This window comes from Dermacentor variabilis, chromosome 9 (genome assembly GCF_050947875.1).
Source record: "Dermacentor variabilis isolate Ectoservices chromosome 9, ASM5094787v1, whole genome shotgun sequence".
Taxonomy (NCBI): domain Eukaryota; kingdom Metazoa; phylum Arthropoda; class Arachnida; order Ixodida; family Ixodidae; genus Dermacentor; species Dermacentor variabilis.
In genome coordinates this window covers 37,887,321-37,912,598 of record NC_134576.1, presented here as the reverse complement: position 1 = coordinate 37,912,598, position 25,278 = coordinate 37,887,321, and the positions used below count along the sequence as shown (strand labels likewise).

At 42.9% G+C, this 25,278-nt stretch overlaps 1 protein-coding gene across 1 annotated transcript in view; it reads right to left on the bottom strand.

Moving 5' to 3' along the window:
- Positions 1 to 1,508: 1,508 nt before the first annotated feature.
- The window catches only part of LOC142592613 (ribitol-5-phosphate xylosyltransferase 1-like), a 39,561-nt gene continuing 15,791 nt past the window's right edge, over positions 1,509 to 25,278 (bottom strand). Inside the window, exons 5-6 of the mRNA XM_075704153.1 lie at positions 21,506 to 21,670; positions 1,509 to 11,946 (exon numbers count right to left, since the gene is read on the bottom strand). Of these exons, the coding sequence (XP_075560268.1) occupies positions 11,523 to 11,946; positions 21,506 to 21,670 (589 nt within the window). The 3' untranslated portion in view covers positions 1,509 to 11,522. The remainder of the gene's footprint in view (positions 11,947 to 21,505; positions 21,671 to 25,278) is intronic.

Below are 25,278 nucleotides of genomic sequence, written 5' to 3'. Positions count from 1 at the left end.
TCCGCCTTGAAAGAAATTGGTGCTGAACAATGACACATTGAATCGTTATGGCAGCTTATTGAACATCTGCTCCCTGATCCATCTTACCCATCCCTTCACATGTTCATGCTACAGAACGACACTCTGTACCGCTGCAGCATGCACCCTGACGAGCCCGAGCTGCTAACCGTCATTCTGTCTCATCTTTGACAGACTGTGCTCCAGCAAATGCACAACGTTCCCACCACTGGATACCTTGGCATCTCTTGGACCTATGACAGAATTCAGCGACGGTTATTCTGGCCTCATCTAAACTACTTCATCCGTGGCTATGTCACTGCGTGCGAGTTGCGTCAACGCTGAAAAAGACCAGCTGTGCATCCTACTAGTCTGCTGCAGCCTCTGGATATACTGACCGGCCCATTTTTTCACGTTGGCATTGATCTTCTCGGATCATTCCCTATATCAAATGAGGGAAATAAGTGGATTGCCGTCGCTACGGATTATACAACCCACTATGCCATTACAAGAGCCCTACTGACCAGTTGTGCTACAGACGTCGCCAACTTCTTGCTTCACGATGTTATCTTACACTACGGCGCACCTCGTCAACTTCTCATGTATCGTGGAAGATACTTTCTTGCTAAAGTCATCGACGACTTACTTCGATCATGTGCTACTAAACAAAAGCTTACCAAAGCCCACCATCCTCAAACTAACGGTCTCACCCAACGCCTGAACTGCACAATAACTGACATGCTCACAATGCTTCCTCCGATCAAAGCTACTGGGACATTGCTCTACCATTTTTCACGTTTGCTTATAATTCCTCGCACCATGACACACCTGGCTACTCGCCCTACTACCTTCCATTTGGCCATGAGCCGACTTTGCTTTCGAGACTCAGCTTGCGACCGCACTCGGCTTGCCAACAGAGTACACTCATGACATCATAGCCACAGCGACCCATGCACACCAGATTGCTCGCCTTAGTCTCTCTGCCTCACAGACATGCCAGAAGTGCTGTTATGATCAGTGCCACTACAACGTGGAATACGAACCAGGTGCTCTTGTGCTAGTTTGGTCTCCAACTCAGCATGTTGGTCTTTCGGAGAAACTCCTCTTGCAATACTACAGGCCTTACTGCATCCTCCGCCAGGTGACCTCTGTCACATATGAATTGTCTCCACAGGATGCCACTATGTCTTCACCTCTATCTGACATCATCCACGTCAGCCACCTCAAACTGTACCTTTCTGGGACCAGTAAGCTGCACCAATGAAGTGCTTCTTCCACCGCGGGTAATGCCACAGTCTGTAATGTTGGATTAAGAGGATGTGGGTGGTAGCCTTAGAGATGACGAAGAAGATTTTGACTGTCGCTTCTCTATGCATGTTGGCTCAGCCATTAAAAGCCATCTGTAAATAGACATACGGTCCTTCCTTCCCATAACAATATAATCAAAACTCATTGCCAGCCAAGTTGGCTGCAGTAGATAACTGGATTAATATTGACACATTAAATATACATGAAATGTTGCAACCCATTTATTTGCAGACCAAAGTCTGATGTACATAGTATATACAAAAATATGTCCAGAACTCGAGCATCCGTTACAGGAATGGGTTGAACCAGAATTCATTGCCAAATAGATAAATGGATGCATCATTTACACAATTCATGCCTCCCTTACTAACATATACAAATACAAGTGCATGCGCATGTATTCTTCCCATCGCATGCTAATTGAAGACAATCGTCACAAGGAATGGAATTGGGGAACAACCCTTCACAGGAGATGGAAGCCAACAGTTTGCAAAAATGTCTGAAATAGTTCACTCGCTAGCTGTTAGACTAGACGCAGCCTACAGCAGTGGAGAAAGGTTGCAGTTGTCTGCACAGTCATCTGCAATCCTTCCCAGGAATTCTTGCTATTCTGTTGGTTCCATCCAAAATGCATCACTTTTTGTAAGGCTGAGAGCACATATTTACAAGAAGCCAAGTGGTCTATACACCAATTACTTCATAACCGCTGGCCAACATTCAAAATCTAACTTTTTGTACAGGTGGCTGCACAAGAAAATTTTGTCTTGGTGAGACGATGTGCTTCGGCCCACAGCAAATGGTTGTCACCTCACAGCTGGCTTCTGGTCACGTGGTGACAAACAATACCTTGCATTATTTCATGACTAGCAACTTCTTCATGTTGTGCACATACTAAACAGGAGGCAGGTATTAAAACTGAGTGTTTTCAAATAACAAATTGAATACCGATCTATTTGGATCACTCCTCAAATCAAAAAGATGCTGTTTGAAGTTTCACATGTTCTTAAGGGAACACTAAAGTGAAAAATGATTTCTTCTGCATCAGTAAATTACCTTTTTACAACATCAAAAACACCACTCTTACAACAATTAGACGTTTGGTAAACCAGAAATAGCGCAAGAACGAAATATGGGTGGCGACGCCTACTTAAGTTCCCGCACCTGGGGGCTGTGACGTCTTCGATTTTGATGGCATCTTCTAGGGCCTACTAATTATATATAGCAGTACAGATTGACTACATTGCGTTCTAAAGGAACCAAATATTAAACATGGCAAGTTTCGGGAACCTTTATTCAGCCAACGCGGCCCAAATGCGAAAACATCCTTTGGAATCCCTGACGTCACGCCGCATCTGATGTAGCGGCGCTGAGGTTTCGGCGCGAAATTCAAATACTGATACTTGGACCTTCATTTTCTCATCTAATAATCAAACTATTTTTTTGAAATGACTGCCTGCAAGGTTCTCAAACAATGCTTCATTAGTCTAACCTGATTTATTGTTTCGCTTTAGTGTCCCTTTAAGTAGTCTGATGAGTTCACACTGACCGACATGAAAGTGGTTAAAAGTGAAACAGATGGGAACAAATGGGCGTTAACCTCCATCACAATAGAGATGCACAAGAAAGGATGCGAGGATAATGCAGCATGCAGTCAAACTAGTTTGCAGGTTTAAACAGCTCACTTTCAGAATCCGAGTGCTCAACATAATGTGACCACTGTCGTTCTTATGAGGAGCTGAATCAAAACCAAGTTAAAAACTGACCATTTTCACTGGCTCTCCTAATGAATGCCAGAAGTGAGATGGTCATATAGAGCAAGTTTTCAGTACATCGGTTGCATGGCTCACTCTAATAATTTGTTGCCTGTTCCTTAGTACTCAATCTCAGGAATAAAAATAATCTTTCTGCCGTTTTTCCCAAAACACAAAGCAGGGATATAAGTAGGTGGTGATATATTCCACACAGAATACGCAATATCAGCTCTGCAGAAATCCACAAATTGGAGGAAGCTTTTTATTAAAGAGAAAAGATGTCGTCCACTCGACTGTAGCATGAAGCTACAAAGGAAACCCACACAGGTAGCATTTCAGAAACCAAGCTTTGCAATTGAATGATTCGTCCTGGTTCAGCGATCAAACCCGCAACCCAACACCTTTCCGGGGAAGTCACACTACCACACGAGCTCAACCGAGGCAGCAGGATTTTATCAGGAGGCTAGCAGTTTGCAGAGCAAGTCTGAGTTACGAGGGTGAATCAGAAAGTCTTTGGGGCCCCTATCTTTTATTAGCCAAAATAAGGTACATACAGGTAATTACAGATATACATACTATTCTACATACCTTACACTATCTTTCCACATAGTCCCTGCACCGGTTCAGACATTTGTCCCATTGCAGCAATAAATCTGGGAGGCCCCCGTCATCAGTCAGGTGTACACGAGGCCTCCCCAAACACTCATTGCCATGCAAGTCTCCACGGCCTTTTTCGAACTCGCACCACCACCACCTCAAACTTCTCAAAGTGAGACACCCCTCCCGATATGTGGGCTGCATTTCCCTGTGGATTTAGATGGGCGTTCGTCCCTTGCTCCATAGAAAATGAATTGTATTTCGTTGCTCGTATGCCATGGATGCGTGAAGCACAACCGCCCTCGTCAACAACTACCAACAGTGCCGCCCGCGGAGCTAGTGGCAGATAAGGCCAGGCCGGTCCAAGAAAGGTCCACCGCTGAGAACAGATATGTTGACTTTGAATTTACAGCCGTAATTTGGCTGAAAAAAATAGGGGCAAAGGCTTTCTGATTCACACTCGTATTGACAACTCGAAGTGTAGAGAATATGCAAAATTATTTCTGTGGAAATGTGCAAGGTGAATGAGGTTCTTCTTTAAAAAAAAGTGTAGAGTTTTTGTGCTACCGCGTGCAATATAATGTCACGGTGTGGTTTGTGCTGGGACGCCAAAGAGAAGACGGCGAAGGCGGGCTGGGTTTTGAATTGTGTGCACGGTACGCTGTCTGCAGCTGCATTTATAAATAGACCAGCATAGCTAGATTATTGCAAACAGTTGACTGCTTTTATGAAATTTGCCTCATTCTGCCATTGCTGCTCTGCCCTAAGATTCTAGTTTGTTTCTGCTTCTTCATTACTTGCGAACCCTATCTTACAGCGTACAAAATGCTGCTAACACTTGCTGTTTTGCTGACAGGCAAGCACAGTAGAACTTCTCTAGTATGCTTTTCACGGAACTGATGAAATAGACTGTAGCTCCTAAGGAAACATATGTCAACATGCATAATACGCTGCAGCTGTCATGGGGAGCGAGCTTCAGCAACATTATAACACAGAATACAAATGAGAGACATGTATTGGCAACGCTCAAGTGTATTTTATTGTGGTTTCAAGAATTGCACATGCTCCAAGACTGCATAGAGCTCCACCTTACATCACATATACTACTACTACATGCACTTTGGCAATTTCTCGGTGGTTTGCAAGTCAGCCAGTCAGCTTGGCCTGGGTTTGAAATTGGCTGCTGCAGGAGAATGACATTTATTATTTGGTTTGGGGTATAATGAATGACTTGCGTTAACTGTCAATGAATTTGAAGTGTTATTGGAATCCAAATGACTTGAAATCGTTTCCAAATTACTTTTCTTGGATAGGCTTTGCTTGATTAAAGACATTCTCTGTAAATCTTCTCATCATGGGCCGAAGAAGCATTTCGTGCTTAAAATGCCACATTTTCATTGCTACTGAACAAGCAAGGACTGTACGAGGATTCACCAGTATAGCATCACTGTGTTCAAAAAATGTATTCACTCGTCAACAAGGCTCAACAACACAGCAACATGGTATACAAATAAAATGGTAATAGTCCCGCAGCTTTGACTTTCTAATGATAATGTCAATGGAGAAATTCATTTTAACACAGTATATTCACAATGGGTGCAACTCTTGAGGCTTTTGTTGCACCTGCAACTCCTTCTGTGTCCATGCAACAGGGCAGTTTACAAAGATAATTCAAGCTATTTTGATTCCAACATTTTAAAGAACACTGAAGACATCGACAATTCATTTGGCTCTGAGCTGAGAACATCTAGGAATGCTGGCGTGATGAGGAGAGTGGCAGCGGGGTTGCAGGTGTCGCAGGTAGTGCATGAGACGAGACTGAAGGAAAAGCGTCAGTGTTGGTCAGCGCACAAGAAAGGGCTACATAAATTTATCTTGACATTTAAGCATGGTGTGCTATGCATACAGCTGCTCAGTAGGAATGCTGTGCCTACACACAATGCCCACGCCAGCAGTGGAAGCCAGAACGCCCTGCCCTGGTTCTGGCAGCGCTGACTGAGCGAAACATGACGGTGTGTCCACTTGGCTTCAACGCTTTTGGAGCCAAATGCACTTTGCATCAATATTATTTAAAATTTCAATTTGAAAGCTACACTGCACGGTGTGCCGCCATACAGTGGTGCTCACAACACTGTTTGCCCGACCAGCCCGGCTCATTGCCATCGTCTTCGTTGCCTGGTCGAAGAGACGAGAGCGATGGTTCTGCATGTGTGCTCGTTTACGCCTTGGAAATTGACGCTTTGTTATGCTAATTCAGTGAGAAGAGAACATGGCATTCTGCTTTATGCTTGGCTATAAAAAACAGCTATGATTCGAAGAAGGCCAAAAAAATAGATTATCTTTCTTCGGCTGCCCAGTGTTTCAGCACACCTACAGGAAGGGAAGTATGTGATCCGTCCAACTCTAAAGATAGCTTTCATGCTCTTTTGTTGTCTGTGACCTCCACTTCAATGAATAGGACGTGTTAAAAGATTTCATGCACAACAATAATGGTGGCATTGTTGTCATTACGCATGACAAATGGACCTTAAAAGATGTCGTGCCACATTTGTTTCCTGACTGCCCAAAATACCTTTCAACACCCATGCAGAAATGCAAGGAATTGGCTGGGCGTATGGCCTCTCTGGCGAAGCGGTGTAAAAAAAAAGTTGACAGCGACCAAACAAGTGCGACAATAAGCCTTCATGGTGAGGATTACGATTCCCTTACTACAGAGACTACCTTGTCATTGTACAGCGAACCCCTAGGCTTGGCAAAAGCAGGCCAAGGAATTGAAGGTTGGTCAATCAAATCTCTGGACACTTTTGTCATCCTGTACAAGCTGAATGTCAAAGATGCTGTTCCTGGAGTAGAAAAGGCTGTTGTAGCAACAAGCTGCCTCAGTTTTTCAGTCAATGCCCCATGGTCAACCTGTGTCATCAACAATGTACACCACCAATAACATACACTCACTTGAAGACGTCATGTTTTTTTTTCACTACATAGAAAGGATAAAATTGTGCAAGGGTTCCTTTGCTATGTTGTATCCTCCATGTATTGTCATCTGCAGTGGCTACTAAGGATGGCGATAACTGGCAATGAAAAACATGCACTACTTTGTGCTTGAACACCACTTGCACGCAATGCAAGACACTTGGGAAGCTTTTTCTGCAGCATGCAGAGAACCAGGTATGAAACCGAGGCTGAAGGGGCCAAAGAGCATTCAAATTAACTCACTGAGGTGCAAAGCCATTTGTGGCACCCTGGAAAGAGAAAAGGACAGTCAAGAAGTCCTTGGCATGAAAGAATAACTGCATCCACTCAGTGAACCACAAATTGATGATATTCTTCACAAGCTCCCATAAAGCAGCAGTTGGAATTCAAGAAAGCCTTAATGGAAGTGAAAATTCTCAGCTTGGGAGGCGCTACAATCAGGAGTGGCTGATGATGCACCCCCTGCTACAAATCTGAAGTTCAAAGACTTATACTTTGATTTCAGACATGCAACTATTGCCACTTCCCACAAAAGCTCGATGGCACCAAATGTAATCAGTCAGATCCCATGCAAACATGGGTACAATGAAGTAACACCGAAATGTATCGAGGATCATTTGCATGACTAGTCACCTAAGGAGATGTGGTGTGCTGCTTGTGGATGAGATTAAACTTAAGCAGGTCATTTCATTCGACAAAGCTTCATACAAAATGGATGGGTATGTTGGCTACGGGGATGTGTGCACCACAAGCATCGACCTGCTCGGTGATTGTGGGCTCATATCCATGTTTGTTGCAGTTCTTTGAAAACTGCATGCAGTCTACAGCAACATTTGCTACAAGAGGCACAGTACCTCGAAAAATGCTCTCAGAGTTAATTATCAGTTCTGTTGGTGAAGTTCATCAAAACAGTGCCTCAGTGCTCACCCTCATCAGTGATGGAGCTGGTAATAACCGCTCCATGCGTAGCTAGCTTGGAATATCTAGAAAGTTGGACTCTGCATGCCACTGCATTGAACACCCCTTGGAACCTTCACAGAAGATTTGTTTCATCTCTGATGACCCTTACATCATCAAGTGCATAAGAAACTAAATGTGCTTTTTCTTTCTTCCAGGCAGGTGATTATAAAATCAACTTTAATCACTATGTCACACATTACGAGATGCAGCAAGACAAATTTGTCCAAGTTGTGCCCAAGCTGACTGGGGCATATGCTGCTTCTGATAACCTTCATAAAGTGAGCGTGAGATGTGCTGCATAAGTGTGGTTCATTTGTCAATAAATGAATGATGTGTTTCCAAGCAAATTTCAACTGAATTGTGCTTTTTCAGTTTTCACAGCAGATCAACATAAGTTGGAATTAGAACTTACAGGGAAGCGAAGGTAACTGGCACGGAACACTCTGAAGGCACCGAGGCATTCACAAATATCCTCAACCAACTCTTTGATGCACTGAATGTCAAGTTGCCTGCACAGGGAATTTGACATGGCTCAAAAGAAAAACAGGTAATGTAGCATCTGAGTTATATTGCATGGAAATTTTTAGCTATTCAGCTTAGTGCAGCTGCTATCCAACCTAAAATTATTAATCATCTCTTTCTTTGTTCTGGTCACTTCTAGATCTTCTAACAATTTTTCGAGTTGTTTGACATCACTAAGAGAAATGCAGTCCAGAAGGGCTTGAAACTTTTTGCATCACAGCTGTCGGAACGTGAAATCATTCAATACCTGCTAGACCAAGATGTCCACCATATTGTGACAGCTAAGCCCCATTAGGGTCATTTGGAGGTGAGGGCATAAGTACAGTTCTGTTTCTTCGATTTTAAGCTAATCTGGTGTTCAGTAGAACTTTTCAGTCTACTATACTTTTCAGCACCACTTCGGATAGGTGCACTCATTTGGAGGTGACAAATCGTGTCCAACAGTCCTGAACTTCATGCAAATATTCCAACCGCTAAGTCCACACACATATAATTATAGAAACAAGTACGTGTGGAAGTGTGGAGAATGCACCGAGTGATTGTGGGTGCTAAAGACACATAAAAGAAATCGAGAGAAGCGCACAGCTGGTGGCAAGTCCACCTGCACTAATTGAGTCCAGAGTGACTGAGTTAACACCAGAATCAAACAACTCACCCTCGCACAGTTATTGTGAGCACATTTACTTCAAAGGAGTAATAATAATAATAATAATATTTGGGGTTTTACATGCCAAAACCACTTTCTGATTATGAGGCACGCCGTAGTGGAGGACTCCAGAAATTTTGACCACCTGGGGTTCTTTAACGTGCACCCAAATCTAAGCACACGGGTGTTTTCGCATTTCGCCCCCATCGAAATGCGGCCGCCGTGGCCGGGATTCAATCCCGCGACCTCGTGCTCAGCAGCCCAACACCATAGCCACTGAGCAACCACGGCGGGTGCTTCAAAGGAGTAGTAGATGAAGGTATCCTATATATTACTTTCAGGCTATGTGGTGCACAAGCTCGGCAAGACCACAGCATGCCCTTTCTGCATCGAGGACAGCAGCTCTCCAGTTGTTGGCAGTGATTTGCATCTGACAGTGAACAGGAGCTTCAAGCAAGGATGCCTCAAGCATCCTAACAAAAAAATGTCAGATTTTACAAACATATAGTAAACAAAGCAGTTTCAGTTACTTTGAAAGAAGCTCCCATTTTCGTGGATATTTCATAGGAGGTGTTAGATGAGTAGAAATCAGAAAACCCTGCTTGGCTTGAATGTGCCAGGTATATGGCCTCTTTAGATGCCGTGTGCTGAATTCTGTCATAGTTACATGCATGCACCTCTATGCAAGAGACGTGAATACATGGTTTGAAAACGGTGAGAAAGTTTCCATTGCAAATAAGAAAGCTTGTCTTCAGTATCCATCACTTCCACATTACGAACCAAGTGTGAATGAATTCAATATTTATTCATTTGTATGCACTGAAATAAATATTCTCAAAATGAATGTGCAAACAATCTAGTCTGTTCTGTGTTCCATGTGCCGATAACCGAGCGCAGAATTTCGCAATTGTGTTCTCAAACCAGAGTGGAACAATGTTCTTTCTAACTTTTCTTTATGTTTATATTAAAAATGTGAGAGTCAGACTTGAACATCGAGAGCATGCTCGAACCTCACCTTCCTTTTCTTTTCTCTATGAGCGCCCATTCTTTACTATAGCACTTCTTTTCCTACATGTTTCACGCATTCTTCACAAGAAACATTTATAGTGCAATGCAGACAGAGATTACATTATCCAGGATAAACATTGCAAATGCGATGTGATGGATAAAGTAGGAAGCAAGTAAAATACTGCAGTTTTTCTTGACCTTGCTTCAACCTGCTCTCTATCTCACCCGTATTGATTATTGCAACTGTTAACTCCAAGACTGAAGTTATTACCTGACAACTAAAAAAAAATCCACAAATTTGAATTCTACGCGTTGATTCCCACCATGATGGTGGATGAGGTTTGGTGGCAATGGCTATTGAGAACGCTCTCTCCAGGCTGAAAGTGACATTAGTGCCACATTGTGAGTGGAAACAAAAAGGGACTGCTTTCCCGTGCGCTGCTTGGGAGGAGCTTTCAAACTGAAAGTAACGTAAGAATGTTGCTTCCTGTTTCTAGAGGCTTCCTAATCCTTCACACTTGTACCGCCATGCATTATTGATAGCAGGACAGCACAACAACACCTGCGGCGCAAATGCACTTGCAGTGTCCGTACAATTTGCTGTCTCAATAATATAGCGAGCAGTCTGCTTGTGCATCATCATTATCACATGCACATACTTATAGTGCATTCCTTATTCAAGGAATGTGACAGTGCTTTGCTTTGAATAAACCATCTGTGGCTCAGCCAGCCTTCGTCTCACAGGATAAATGACGAGTGAATTGCGCTCTTTCCACATCACAGTGGAATGCCAGTTCTGAACAATAGATGATCATTGACCGTTTAGAGAACATAAGACTAGCAAGAAAGTTGTAGACACTATAGACACTTCACATTGATTGATTCTTACTGATGCATTGTCCTGTGTCGGCTTCCAGTTTCAGTTTCGAATCGGTTACGTCAGGGCGCCACTCAGCACTGAATGCTGTAAGGACACCTGTTGCGTTTCCCCTCGCTGGAATAAAGGAATTCTTTGTCTGGTCCCCGACTTGAACAGTCCGGCTCTTTTCTGTGGCGCTGCGCACCCCGGCCGTTTAGGCCTCATGCCATAGGTCCTCCGTCCGGCCGCCCCGTCGAAGCTACAACAATGTACACATACATTTCCTGGTGCAGTCCATGAGGGCCACGGCCACTTTCAGCAGCGTGGTCACCCTTGCGAGTAAAATCTTGACAGAGAAGTTAACTGTCTGCTTCGGAAATGCAGAAATTACTCGTTGAGAGTCGCCTAGTGGCACGGTACGAACAATCAGCACCTTGTCCAACAAAGCCAAGCTTATTTACATTTGATGATTTCTATGGATAACTCATACTTGGCACACTGAGTCGACACTTTCACCAGAAAGATAGCTGCACACATACACGAAGTTTTTGTCACGGATGCCGTGCATGATTTGTGGCAAGAGCTCCAAGCAGATGTCATACTGCTATTTAGACACATTTCAGTTTGTCTGCCCTTTGAGCTGATACCAGCGTTGTTGAGTTCTCACCGAAAATAGAACAATTGGCACCGTGCAGCACATGGAGTCATGCTTGGCATTGGATCTATCACTGTTGCATTTGGATGCGCCAGCATTTCCACTACCACTGGGATGAAGCTGCAGGCCTTGGTGCTTGCTCAATGCTATGCATCATTTCGTTTTCATGTACCATCGCCTGCACGATCACCAGGACAAGACCATAGTCCTTAGCATGTCATAGATGCTGCGCATCATCAACTTTCGTCATGTATCATTGATCTCCTCGATGAAGAATTTGTCCGTCAGCACTCGTATGAACCTGTCTCGCATGGCGCGCTTGAAAGACGTGTACCATGACACCAGGGCCTGCCTTCTCTCTGCCTGCTCCTTGGGTTTCATGGCGACCTCCCTCTCCAGGATGGGCATCAATTCCTCCGTCCAGTTTTTGACATACACGAGCGGAGCCTTATGCTTCTTGAGCAGACGGAAGGTTCCGTTGGCATCGTCTGCACGAGCGCAACCCGGCGACAGCGTCCTGTCCTCCAGCACGGGCAGTGAACCAAACTCCAGCGCTTCGTAAATGCGGTAGCACTCTGGATTTTTGCCTGCCGGATTGAGTGTGACGTCACTCAGCTTGAGAGCCAAGAGATATGACTCTAGCGACTCCTTGGTTTCCAGGGACCGCCACCTGTCAGGAAAAAAAAGAGCATGTGTCACTTTTTTGGAGCTTATTTGTAGCTCACTGATGCAACACACAATAAACAATTTGTCATACAAATTATATTCATGTCATTCTCTGGTCTGCATAATTATGCATTCATGTGATGTATACAAAATGGGTTTATGATAATGCAGCACCCTGCTATACAAAACCACCTTGATTCAAAGTGTTTTGTGGTCCCGACCACACTGTGTGCATTTTAAACCAGTTCATTAGATGCGCACTAGCAACGAACTTCACTTAGTATTACGAAGTGCGAAGGAGCAATTCACATGGAGTGACTTGGTGCAGTGTAAACAGGGTCCTTTGTCTTTGGGTAAAACCCAAAAATTCCAGATTTTTGCACCTTGGATAAAATTTCATGAAAATCGGTTTAAACCCAATTTCTCCTCAAAGTTTGCACTTTCGTGAAGGATAATACCGTAATACTAAATATAGGTGCTACAAAACTAATGAACACTGCCCACACTCTGTGAACAAGAGGTAATGATATGTGATACAGTAAGTATTATTATGGATACAACAATACCCTCCTGCTTGGTCTTCGGACTGCAGTTTGTACTAAATAAATAAATATATGAATAAGATACTTGCATGTTTTTTTTCACTAAGCACTCAAGTGGAAACCACCATTTGTAATATATATTCAGTGGCTGCCAGCCTTTAGTGAATGAAAGCTTGTTCCTTTCTTATTCGGCGCATTTAGATGAATGTTGCAATGGCCCATGGAATTGTACTTCCTGCACACCGCATGCATGTAAACAGCAATAGTACCCTAGAAAGTGAATGAAGTGCTGATGTTATTCTGCATTGTGGACACTAGCTGTGACATTGAGATAACGTTTATTCAAGTATGTTACATTAAAAGAAGGGTGACAGATTGGACTAGAAATAATTTCATTCACATTCATTTCATTGCGAGCGTATATAGTGGACCAGTAAAATGTGACGACAGCAGAGCAAAAGGCCTAACAGTTTTCTGCAGGATAGACATGGAAATGCTTCCACTGCATATGATAATGTATATCAACAAGAGCTTGTAAGATAAAAAAAAAAAAAGAGCATCACAACTCCTGCGAAGCATGCCCGCATGCAATACATTTTGGATATTTTTCCTTTGATTGTTTTAAAAGGTTCAGAGAACAAAGTTAACATGGAACCGCAACCAATCTCTATTGATTGTTTCTGCTAATTTAGTTTCTCTTAAATGTATTAATAATGCCTGACAAAGAAGATCTATAGAGATGTGTCCATCACATGATTTGCGAGAAGCTCTCTTTTCTATTACACATTCTTGTGAGTGATTTCACTTGTTTAATTAGTATGTCTGCGCCCAAAAGATGACCACTGCTTATGCTAATCATTTACAAAAGATACCAGAAAAATCCCATACTTTGGGCTGGCAGAAAATTAAACCCCCAATATCTCATCAGTTTTCCTTGCAGATGCAAATCCCCTGACTTTTCCACAATTTTTCTCTTTAAAAATAAAACACGATTTTTTCCCCTGATATTTAAAAAAGCATAAAGCCCGTAAACAAAGGACCCGACGTACAAACAATGGCTTTCTGCATTTCTTCGCAGCAACCTGCCAGGCAAAGAATACTGCAAGAGTCACTCCACGTGGAGGCAGTTTCCTCGGGTCTATATGACTATATCGCGTGATGATAACCAACAGATGAAGTTCACGGGTGTCACAGAATTTTGCCACTGTCATGTCACCGTTATCGAGTTCTGCTTTGTTTCAGTGTACATGTTACAAGCTATCGCACCGTTGGAGTGTACACTCTTGCAATTTTTAAACAACGTCATGCGAGGATCGACTGTACTGCGTGTCAGCTGGCTTGTAGCGGTGATGGACGACGCGATTGGCAACTTTATGTGTGATCGTTCAAGGCGAAGTCTACTTCGAATGTATTCTGCTGTGCTGTTCGCTTCAGGAGTACACTTCACCGCTAGAAGGCCACTGACAAGCTGTGTGGTCGACGCTTACGCGATATAGTTAAAACATGCAAGAGTGTACATCCTGTGTTACTAGGACTACATTAAGCTTCTCTGCTTTCAACAAATTGTTGCTTATAGTGAAGTAAACTTTCTGCCCTGAGGACTTCGCTATAACAAGGATTTAGTCTAAATTTGTAGCACAAATATACGATTTTGCTGTGTCTGCTATGAGCAGTCACATAGTCTTTCAGGTACGCTTTTCTACCTTTAGCAATGTCTCTGGAGACAATGTATGAATTGTACTATTTTAACAAAGAAGTTCGTTAGGTTTATTAGATGATGACAACCATTATTACTGTGCGGAAGGTTCCTCTCCTCACAGGTGTAAGAGTTTCTTGCAATACTACATAGAGGGAATTCCCATACTAATGTCCAGGAATGCTGGAATATGGAAATTTCAGCTTGTCTTGGGCAAGTCCTGTCCTGAAACGTGGTCTTGACTGGGCAAATATACCTTTCTAGGAACTTGGCCTTCATAACAATTGTTTGTTCTCCTGCAACACATTTCATGCTAATGTTTGCTTGCAGCATGTATAACAGGGAAATGAAGTAAACAGAAGCATAGGAGTGGAACAAGTGCACACTTATTCTTCTTCTAAGTTACTACTCGTAATTTATGAAAATGGTGGTAATATTCACTATAACTATACACTATGGTACATGTACTTGTGTCTTAATTACAAATTGTTATATGTAACAATAAGGTAGCGAGAGTACCACCTACTGAACACTGTTCTAGTGAGGCCGAAATTATTGCAAAAGCTTCAAAGTATTGAAACTGCTGCACTAACAGTTTGGCTAAAGATTGGGCTGTCACTCTACAAGGTTGCATAACTGTGCCATTTTTTTCGTACCTTTTCCTATAAGAAGCGGCACAGTTAGCATTTTTGCCAAGAGGGCAATTCTTTTTACGAATCATTTTGAGGGCAGCACACTTGCTGAGACATGGACGAACACTAACTCACACAAACATGAGCGTTGAACCGCAATGCATCTACTGCATCTAATGAATTGCAGTTCAGCACTCTTGTGTGATTTGGTGTTCCTCCACATTTCAGCAAGTGCGCTGCCTTTAAAATGATAATGACCACCCAACAAACCCATCAATAACTCCTGAGCTTTTTATCCACACTTCATGCAGGCTCGTACGGACAAGTGTAGTACAGAACGGAGGCTATATGACGTATTGTGTTACACTTGACTGACTGGACTGCAGCCGGTCAGAGCGGACTGTGCACCGTCTTCTGTAATGGCCGACAAAAATTGCCTGATTTCGCACTCATTGGATGCACATATGCACTTGCCAAAACATTCGAAACACCAAAAGCCAATGTAATAGTTTCCTTTCAGCAACAAATCTAGCAAACTCTGCCATTAAAGACATTGCAAATGCGCGGTGCACAAGGTCAACTTTGCTATGCATATAAAGCAGCACCAACACTTAAAAATTCGTGAGTAACATCATTTTATCATCTTGGAAGATAAGGTCCCCTTCCCCGGTGATGCACAGTCGTTCCAGCACTTTGTTGCCGTCCCCACAGCGAAGCTTCACGGTCGTCGCCATATACGTGTATGCCGACAGCTTCGATAATCCCAGACAAAATTGTGCCCTGCATTTGCAATGCCTGCCTGTTTCTTTTTGCCTATTTACACTCATCAAAACCACGGTACAGAAAGTGTAGTTTTCATGCTACACTTGTGCTATAATAAATGGCTTCACGTCAGACTTGCACAGGCACAGAAAAAAAGTTACCGATAACAATTACTTTACTCAAAAGTATAAATGATTACAGTTTCCAATCACTGCCCCATGAAAGCAATTGAGGAATTACTCAAAAGTAATTGATTACTTCTACATTACTTTCCTCCAAGCCTTTTAATAACATTGCACAACGAGCTAGACTGGCACATTCAGTGCGTCCTCGGTAGCCCTTCATACATTGCTTTTCAAAAATTTCATGGGTCATCTTCCCTTGTTTTCATTGTCAACACATCGGTAGCAATCCTCAAGGCTCGCTCTATGTGCACGCTGGGGAGTAGGGTGCTGTCATATGGACATCTTGAGCACAAGATTGTCGTTACTCAGCGTCTGGGTCCTCTGTGAATGGCAGCGCTTCATTGTTACTCGGACTTGAAGAAGACGCTCCCAGTTGGCCCAATGAAAACCTGTAAAAATTGTCTGTAGGTGATATCCTGGCATTAATGTCCCAAGTGGCTGTCGCTACTGAAACATACCAGCACCAGTTCAATTCATTGGAAACATATGGTGAAGCGTTACCATAAGAAAACAAATATTAAGCTCCCGTGTTCGCCTGTCTGAACTGGCTGCTGCATCGCACAATCTCAGGTGTCGTACTACTGCAATTCTTGCCAGATTCCATTTCCCAAAACTCCGTCACCTGTTCCAGCTTGTCTCACCAACAATGTAACAAATTACATGTAACTGATTACTGAAACAAGTAACTGAATTACAGTGAGCATTATTGAGTAATTGTAATTGTTAAATTACAAGATTACCAAAAGAATGTAATAGATTACAAGTAATTATTTAGACGTAGTTAGTTAACTACACATCTGCTTTATGTACACTTTTTAGTTCTTGCCAGATTCCCTTTCCCAAAACTCCGTCACCTGTTCCAGCTTGTCTCACCAACAATGTAACAAATTACATGCAACTGATTACTGAAAAAAGTAATTGAATTACAGTGAGCATTATTGAGTAATTGTAATCGCTAAATGACAAGATTACCAAAAGAATGTAATAGATTACAAGTAATTATTTAGACGTAGTTAGTTACATACACATCTGCTTTATGTACACTTTTTTGTACTGAAAGAATGGTGAAGTCCTGCACTGGCTACGCTTATAGCCAGTGTAGGTAAAAAAGAAAAGCCACAATAAGTCAACACCATACAATGTTCATTCTTGTGGAATAATTTGATTGCATGACGCTGCTTAAATTCACAGTCGAACCCACTTGTAACGATACTGGTTTTAACAATATATCATCTGTAACAATGAGAAGCTGCTGCACCATCAACTTCTGTATGTTTTCCATAGTGAAATAACCCGCCTACTACAATGCCCTGATGCCACATTATCGGTTGTAACGATGAAGTCTGGATGCTGGGTGCCCATGCCAAAAGGTAGAGAAATGCGAAATCATTGAAAAGAAAAAACTAGAAATTCGAGCCACTGCACGATGGTCCGCTGCCCTAACAGCTGCCGCAAGCTCATTTTCCAGCCTTCTCCGCGCGCCTCTCTCCACGTTGACCTTCCACCACTCCGAACATGAGTGGGCTGTGCCCATAGCTCTGCGGTGTGCCACCCTCCAAAACACGAATGGACCGCGTCAACTGCGCTGCTCCCAGATTTCTCGCTGGCTCCTCATTCAGCACAGTTGTGCAAACAGCTTAATCGCTCACGTTGGTCTTTGTTGGTTGCATCGAAATCGTTCCTGGCCACGTGGTTCCTTCAGCCTCATTTGATTCGCCGCTGAAATGGAAGATGGCTGATCCGCCCAATGATCATCGGCAATGCACGACGTTGCCGGTGAAGAGAAAGCGCACTGCTATAGACTTGGAAACTAAGTGCTTCTAACTGATGAGGTGATCGTCGCAAATGTGCTTGCATCAGATAGCGACGGCGACGACGGCAGCGATGACACGGTAGGGCAGGCTGCCTCAACGTTGTCCTCGCAGGAGGCCCGGCAGATGATTCAGTCCCTCCGGTGCTTCGTCTTCGCAAGGAACCTTCCTCTGCACTACGTGGAGTACCTGGGCACCTTGGAGAAGGATGTTGGCAAGCTTTGTGTAAAGCATGCAAGGCTGACAGACATAGGCTTTTCTTGTGCAAGCCAGTGAGAAGTACGTGGCAAGATGCTTGTGGCGATGTCACCTCAGCGTTTCTTCTGGATTTCTCAAGCTGACAGGCTGCCGCGGCAACCTTCTCGCATTTTTTAAAAGGCCCCTTTGGGACCACCAAAGCAATGCCTCGGCGGAGCTCGCATATCGCTTGCCACCCATCACCCCTCTTTGCAGTTGTTATAGCAGTGCCATTCTTTAATGCCGACAGCCGCGGCTTGTTACACATGATAGGGGCGCCCAGGAAGTCGTTAAACAAGTGAACACAACCAGCAGCCAGATGGAGCCAGGTGATGGGGAGGGGCATTGGCCTCCCCGCCATTATAGTTTTCTCACATCAGCTTTGCCATCCCCCTATTTTGATTTTTTTCATGCAACCCGGTTATAACAATGGAATTTTCGTGGCACTTGAATATTGTTATAAGTGGGTTTGACTGTATTGAAAACAGAGGTGTTGTTTTAGTGTGAAGGACTACATGCACTTTGATATTTGATTACCAGAGCTACCACTCAGTGATTGTGTGAAGTGATATTAAAGGACAACTGTAACAAAATTCTGGGCCACATAAAAAGCCTAGTTTCAGGTATAGTCGGATACAACTAAAGTCTACAGTGAAGGCCCGCACACACCCTCATAACCGCCAGCCACTGTTCCACAGTGAGGCTGCAAATAGTTTGTACTTCAAGCTTTCCTTGTTACCTAAATAAGGCAGTAACCACAAAAATAAAATTATAAGCGTGTAAGTTTGTACGTTTTTGCTCGTCCATTACAGCGGAATGGTGAACGCCTAATTCTTTACTGAACTGAAATAAAATGCTTGCTTCACTGCAACTATTTATTGCCAAATTTCACTTCCGTTGGCAGTGAAGTTTCATGAGTAAAACGGGGTTAGCAATGAAATGAACTGTATTGCGGACTTTAAAAGAGTTATACACTCTATACACTTTGCCCATGTCTGTTGCACACCTCGCTGCTTCTGCCGATGAAAAGACTTTTCAAGAACTCTAGACGCTCCGGTGGTATCAAGTACGATGCTATGTTGAAATGGTTGCATGACGATGAGTTTGTCTGCTTCCATGATTGGCTGGCAGAGTAACAACCTCGTGCGGTCCGTGTGCTTTGGTTGCCAACTGCTGTTTTTTTAAATTCTATCCTACTACAGTGCATATACATAGCAGCTTCAGAAGAAAATTTTACAATTGAAATTTCAATATATGCATTATAAAAGGCTTGAAAATATAGACGTTTTGGTACTAAAGACTAAAGAAAGAAAAAAAAAGTGCACAGCGTTTACTACTTTGCAGAAGTGATACAAAAAACCTCAGAACATGCAGCTCCTTGGCATCACCTACGAGTTTGGGCACTGCTCACAGCTTCCCATGGTGTTCTGAGAAAATTTAGAAGCAATGTGCTGGGACTTGCACCATATCCACAATCCACCAGGTGGCTGCATCGTCTGCTTAGGTGCTATTTAACGGCTGTTAGTAAGAAAATGAGACGATAACCAGCCCTGCAGCTTTGCCATTTGCCAAGATTGCTTCAATAGTACTCATTTATGACCAATTTAGCCAAAGTGAAATTTCATTGCAGTTGGCCTGACTACACAGGCACCGAATATTTGTGAATGACTAAATATGTTGTAAGGAGCACACAACAGTATCTTGGGACCCTTTAGTCACAAGAAAGTACAAAACAACACCTTCCTCTCCTGATTGGGCAAAAAATTGACAGTCACTTTAGCATACACTCAAGGTGATGAAGGAGAAAGCCTGCATGCTCACGAGACATTCATCAAATCATACGACTTTTTTTTTAATGTGTTGTTACTTCCTATTACTTGTCTCTTTAGTTGTTTTAATGTAAAAGCATTATGTGGCTCATGAAGCAGAACACCAAATGTTGTGGGTTCAACTCCCACTAAAGATCGAGGTTTCAACTTCCACCAAATGTCGTGGGTTTGAGTGCCTTAAGTAACTCTACCTTAATTAACTTAGCCCTTATTAACACCAAAGGTCGTGGTTCGACACCCTCCAAAAGGTCATGGGTTTGAGTGCCTCAATTAAGTCTACCTTAATTAACTTCACCATAAGTAGCACCAAAGGTTGTGGGGTCGACTAACACCCGAAGTTGAGGGTTTGACTCTCACCAAAGGTTGTAAGTTTGAGTGCCCTAATTAACATCAAAGGTTGTGGGTTCAGGTACCTCAATTAACTTTACCTTAATTATCTATGCCTTAATCCTTTCCCTACCGTAGACAAGCTGAGCTCGTCCATGCTGGAACAAGTGCTTCTGCACTGCCCGAGTCAAGCTACCCTGGTAAATTTGGTTCAATTCTTTTTGGCTTCAGCAGATGGCGCAGCAATAAAATTTAAAAATGCATTCAAAGCTTGCATTCTGGCTGAGTAACATTTCGATGCTGGTAACTGGGATTTAAAAATGGTGTCCTCCCCTGTGCATGCGCATGCTGGCAATGTCTCTACTCCGGAGAAAAGGAAAAAAAGAAAAGTTTGTTTGCAGAATATTTGTCGGACTCGGACAGTGAAGAAGTTTGATCTTCCTCCGAGAGCAGCAGCGATGATACTGCGCAGCATATCTTCTCTGAGTCGTCAGATTAGGACGATGACAGCATCTCAACGTGTCGATAGTACAAAATGTTTGTTTTCACGGCCACGCCTGGCATAAAGGTACCTTTGACAGAGGGCAGGAACTGTGCACCGTATTTTGAATTGTTTTTAATGAACGAACTAACAGATTTCATTCTCCATGAAACCAACCGCTTCATGTTCCTGGTGCGAGGAATGTGGAGTAGCACACTGCACTATTCCGTGCTTTGAAATGTACCACACCAAGTCTACAATCTGACATCCCTTTCCACAAGCATGAGCCCCACTTATCACAGTATTGTTTCTGAATTTCCAAAGAGACATTTTTTTGCAACGATGACTACAGAAGGTCGAACTCTGCTGTGCAGTGCAGTGAAGCCAATCCTCTCTTCATATGTTCAAAAAAATATTTTGCATGTACCTTACAAATAAAGTGCTTTTAAGGATAATTTTTGGTTTTTCAAAATGCGTATAATTATTTAGGTAAATAAAAAAATAGGTATTTTTGTATTCTTTTTGGCCAAAAAACTCGGTAAGAAAAGGGTTAATTAACTTTGCCTTAACACCAAAGGTTGCATGTTTGAGTGACTTAATTGGCTCTATCTTACTTAACTATATCTTAATTAACTATGACCGAATTAACACCAAAGTTGTGGGTTCAAGTGCCTTAGCTAACACTATTTTAATGAACTTTGCCTTAATTAACACCAATTGTTGTGAGTGTGACTCCCACCAAAGGTCAAGGCTGCTAGTGCCTTAATTAACTATATCTTAATTACTTAGCCTTAATTAGCTGTAAATTAACTCCACTCTAATTAACACCAAAGGTCGCAGGTTCGACTGCCATCAAAGGTTGTGGGTATGAGTGTCTCCACTAACTCTACTTTAATTAACTGTGCCTTAATTCACTTTGCCGTAAATAACACCAAAGGTAATGGGTTCGACCCAGAATTTTGGTGCCATTGAATTTTGGTGCCACAACGCCGGACGGTCAAATTTTGGTCCCATGAGCCATCAGGCTTTTGCCTTAATAATGAAAAACAAGGCATCCTCACTCGTTGCGTGTGTTCAAGTAACAGGGGGCGCCGCGATCTCCCAGAACACGCAGCAGCTCTTCCCGCGATGATCCTGGATAGACAGTGCCCACAAAGTTGCACGGATAAGGGCGTTGACCCTCGGATGCCAGGAGTGTGCTGGGCGCCTTGGGGAACCCACGATACCTGCAATAAAAACAGTTCGGTGAGCACTCACTTCTAGAAATGACCGAGTTTGCTAGAATGCATGCCAAGAGGCCGTTGTGTGTCTGGAAGTGTCCCTAAGCCAGTCCTTCTTTACAGCAGCAGGTGCTCAGGACTGGGACAGCACTGGCATTGAACTAAGTCTGTCAAACAGCTATGAGAAATGTGCTCAAAGAAGTAGCAGAAAACAACTATCCCAATAAAGGAGGTTATATATATATATATAAATATATATATAAAGAACGACATAAAAAACACAAATACAATGTGCATGTTGAACTCTACGCTAAGAAGCTCTATCAAATTGTTTAATGAAATTCTATGCAATGAGATGCAAACCCAAATACAGTTCAATCAGAACTTGGCCAATCCCAGACACAGCGTGATTAAAGGTGTTGTCTTGTGGATCGGCCCTAATACCAGTGGTGTGGTGATGGCGGCATGGCGATAGGATATCATACTTTTTTGTTACACTCTCCCCAGGATTGGCCAAGTTTACACAGCAAAAAGCCTAGCTCACCAAAGCCTGGGGAGGTAAGCTAAGAAAAGTTCACTTTTATATTTCATGTTATGCCTTTACGTGAGTTCGTGGCTGAATCAATCGACTAAAAAATCTCAGAAGCAGTTTCCAGCAGCTGCTGCTATAGACTAATACAGCCAGATTTACAATAAAACATGTGGGGCTAGTTGGTGCATAGCTTGCAAAAAATGAAGCGCCAACGGTAACGGCACACTAAGAAGGAATAAAAGACAGGACAAGGCGCTACTTGCAACTGTTTATTTGGATTTCCAACAAAGCCGCTCCAGAGGACAGGGAAAGGTGTCTTCTGGACCGAGTTGACAGCCTGACCAGAAAGGTGTCTGACAAAGGAAATCGTCCAAGAACCTCCATAAAACATATCATCAATTTTTTCAAGGACAATGACCTTCGACTCCTGCAGGCCGGCAAAAAAAGAGGGTTTGTAGCGATGCCGTCAGGCATGTTTAATGAAAAAGCTCTGCAAGCCATCCAGAGGAATTTCAAGGTAACGAAAATGAAGCCAAGTAAGGAAAAGAGCCGTGCCATATCTGTGTGTGAAGACCTTGGGCTACAGAAGCTCGCTAATGGTGTCCGTTAATGTAGGGAAAACTGTTTAAATGTATTCTTTACTGCAAAAACGCACAAATATGATATACCGTTCAGATGTATTGTGAGTGAAAGAGGTTCCTGGCAAAACAATGTTAGCCGTTACCTTCTAAACCAGCTTAACACCTTGGTTATAGATGACCCATTCATGGTAAAGAATAGCCTTGACATAATAGCTTTTTTATGCGAAACCAAGTCGCTAGGATGCTTGTCTTCAGTAGATGTTGTTGATCATTTTTACTCTATTCCACAAAAAGAATTGTTAGCTGCCGCCCTGAGCTGCATTGAGATGAACGGGCAGGTATCCTTTCAGAATACCGCAGGAATTTCTGTGGATAACTTCATAGCACTCCTGAAGTTTTATTTGTGTTCAACAGCTGTTTGTTTTCAAGGTCAGTTTTATGTGCAAACGAAAGGAATTTGTATTGGCTCGTGCGTGGCTTCCGTACTTGCAACATTTTGCTTGCGGGCATCGATAGTGCGCTATTCAAGGTGTTTGACGGAGGCAAAGTGCTCAAGGTGTTTAGGTATGTTGATGATTTTTTAATTTTACTGACGGAACGATCTCCCATGACTTACTCGCATACTGTGCAGGGCATTTTATCTGATGTTAAACAGCAAGGCAAAGGCTTAGATTTTACTTTTGTACTAGCCAAGGATAACAGCTTACAGTTTTTAGATCTTGACATAACCCTTATTGACGAAGATTCCTGCAAGGTGTACCAACCCCGTGCCCACAAGGAATAGTTGCCGTATGAGTCTACACACTCCAAGACTGTAAAATGTGCGATTGCGACTATGTGCTTTGAATACGCCCTTAAAAAATTGTGCTGTCATAAGGCACAAGCAAGCTTTGACGAACAGACTTTGAAGTTGAGGAAGGCTGGCTTTCCTTGTTTGATTTTAAGCGCAGTTTCAGAGGCGCTATTGAAAAAGGTGAAAAAAGAAAGAAAAAGAAGCAGTGAAGAATGTCAAACATTCGAAAAGAAAACTAAACCAGTGGTGATACCGTAATTCGTCTCATAAAGTGGCGCATAATTTTAAACATGTTGCCATGAAATACAAAGTCCCTGTGGTTTATTCCATGCCCCGAAAGCTCGCTAGTTTGTGCCGCCTGAATGGTTCCGATGACTCAAAGAAAGTAGGGTGTTCTATTAAACATACGGAACCTTTTGTTAAGTGTGAAGAACGGGTCGTATACTGGCATACCATTAAAGTGTGGGAAAGAGTATATCGGCCAAACTGGCCGATGTATTAATGAGCACCTGCGGGAGCATAAGCTTTCACTGAAAAATGGTTATGGCTCAAACTTGCCGCTTCATTGCAAGGCTTGCGGGAATGCGAAGAAAAAAGTATGTGAAGCAAGGCTTTATGACACAGCAATCATGTTTAAAAGTAAAGATTCTGTGCCGCGTGAGTTGTTGGAGGCCAACCAGATTAAGAAAAGAGGGGACGCCTGTGTCAGCACCCCGTCTCTGAATATTTATACCAATGAAAGCATGTTTTTAGATAAGTTTGAGATTTTGATTAATCGCGATTCCCTTCGAATATATTTTCAGTGTTCTCGCATGTGCACATTGACATAATCAGTGTCCCTCTTTTATCGTCCCCCTCTCCTCATGGCTATATAATCAGCCACCTTTGACTTCAATAAACAGTTGCAAGTAGCGTCGTGTCCTGTCTTTTGTTCCTTCTTAGTGTGCCGTTGCCATTGGCGCTTCATTTGTTGAAAACGGATTTACAATTAATGCCGGATGTCACCGAACCCATGGCACAATTTTCTTTTTGCATATTGTGTGCAAGCGTACAGTTGTGGCAGATGCCTGTCCATTTCCTGGAAAGCTTTGGCATCAGAGTGTCATGAACCTTACCTTTGTACCTTGACCCAAGATGAGATTCAATTGCAGTAATGGCAGTGCTGATATTTTTGCACATCAGACTCTACTCGAGCCCCCAAAGATGCCATACTGTTGACCATCAACATTGTTACAGCAATTATGGGACAAACTTGTACCACATATGTGCCCCCTAACAAAAGCATAGCCATGCAAGCCGTTTCTCTATAAAGATATTTTATTGCATTTCCTATAGCACTTGCATAAAAAAGACCTGGCATGCCCAAGGATCTCCAACTATTCTCAATTCGTAATTTTATTATTGCTATGGAGAGTAGAGGGGCCCACAGAGTTATGCTACACATAAAAAGATTGGTCTCTCATTGCACATTTTAACCTAGAATGTTATTTTGAAATTGCCGACTATAAGCTCCTACAACTAATAGCGACTGCCATGTTAGCATGCCTTGTGGTGTCGAGAACTATGGTGCAACCACAGTGTCGTCTGCTCCAAAATATTCCGAAACAAGTGCACCACTGTACCGGGAGGGTGCAAGCCCACTGCTGTGGGAGTGCTCCACTAGAAACCAAACTTGGTGAGAAGGTGCAGTCTGTACATGTAGCTTTCT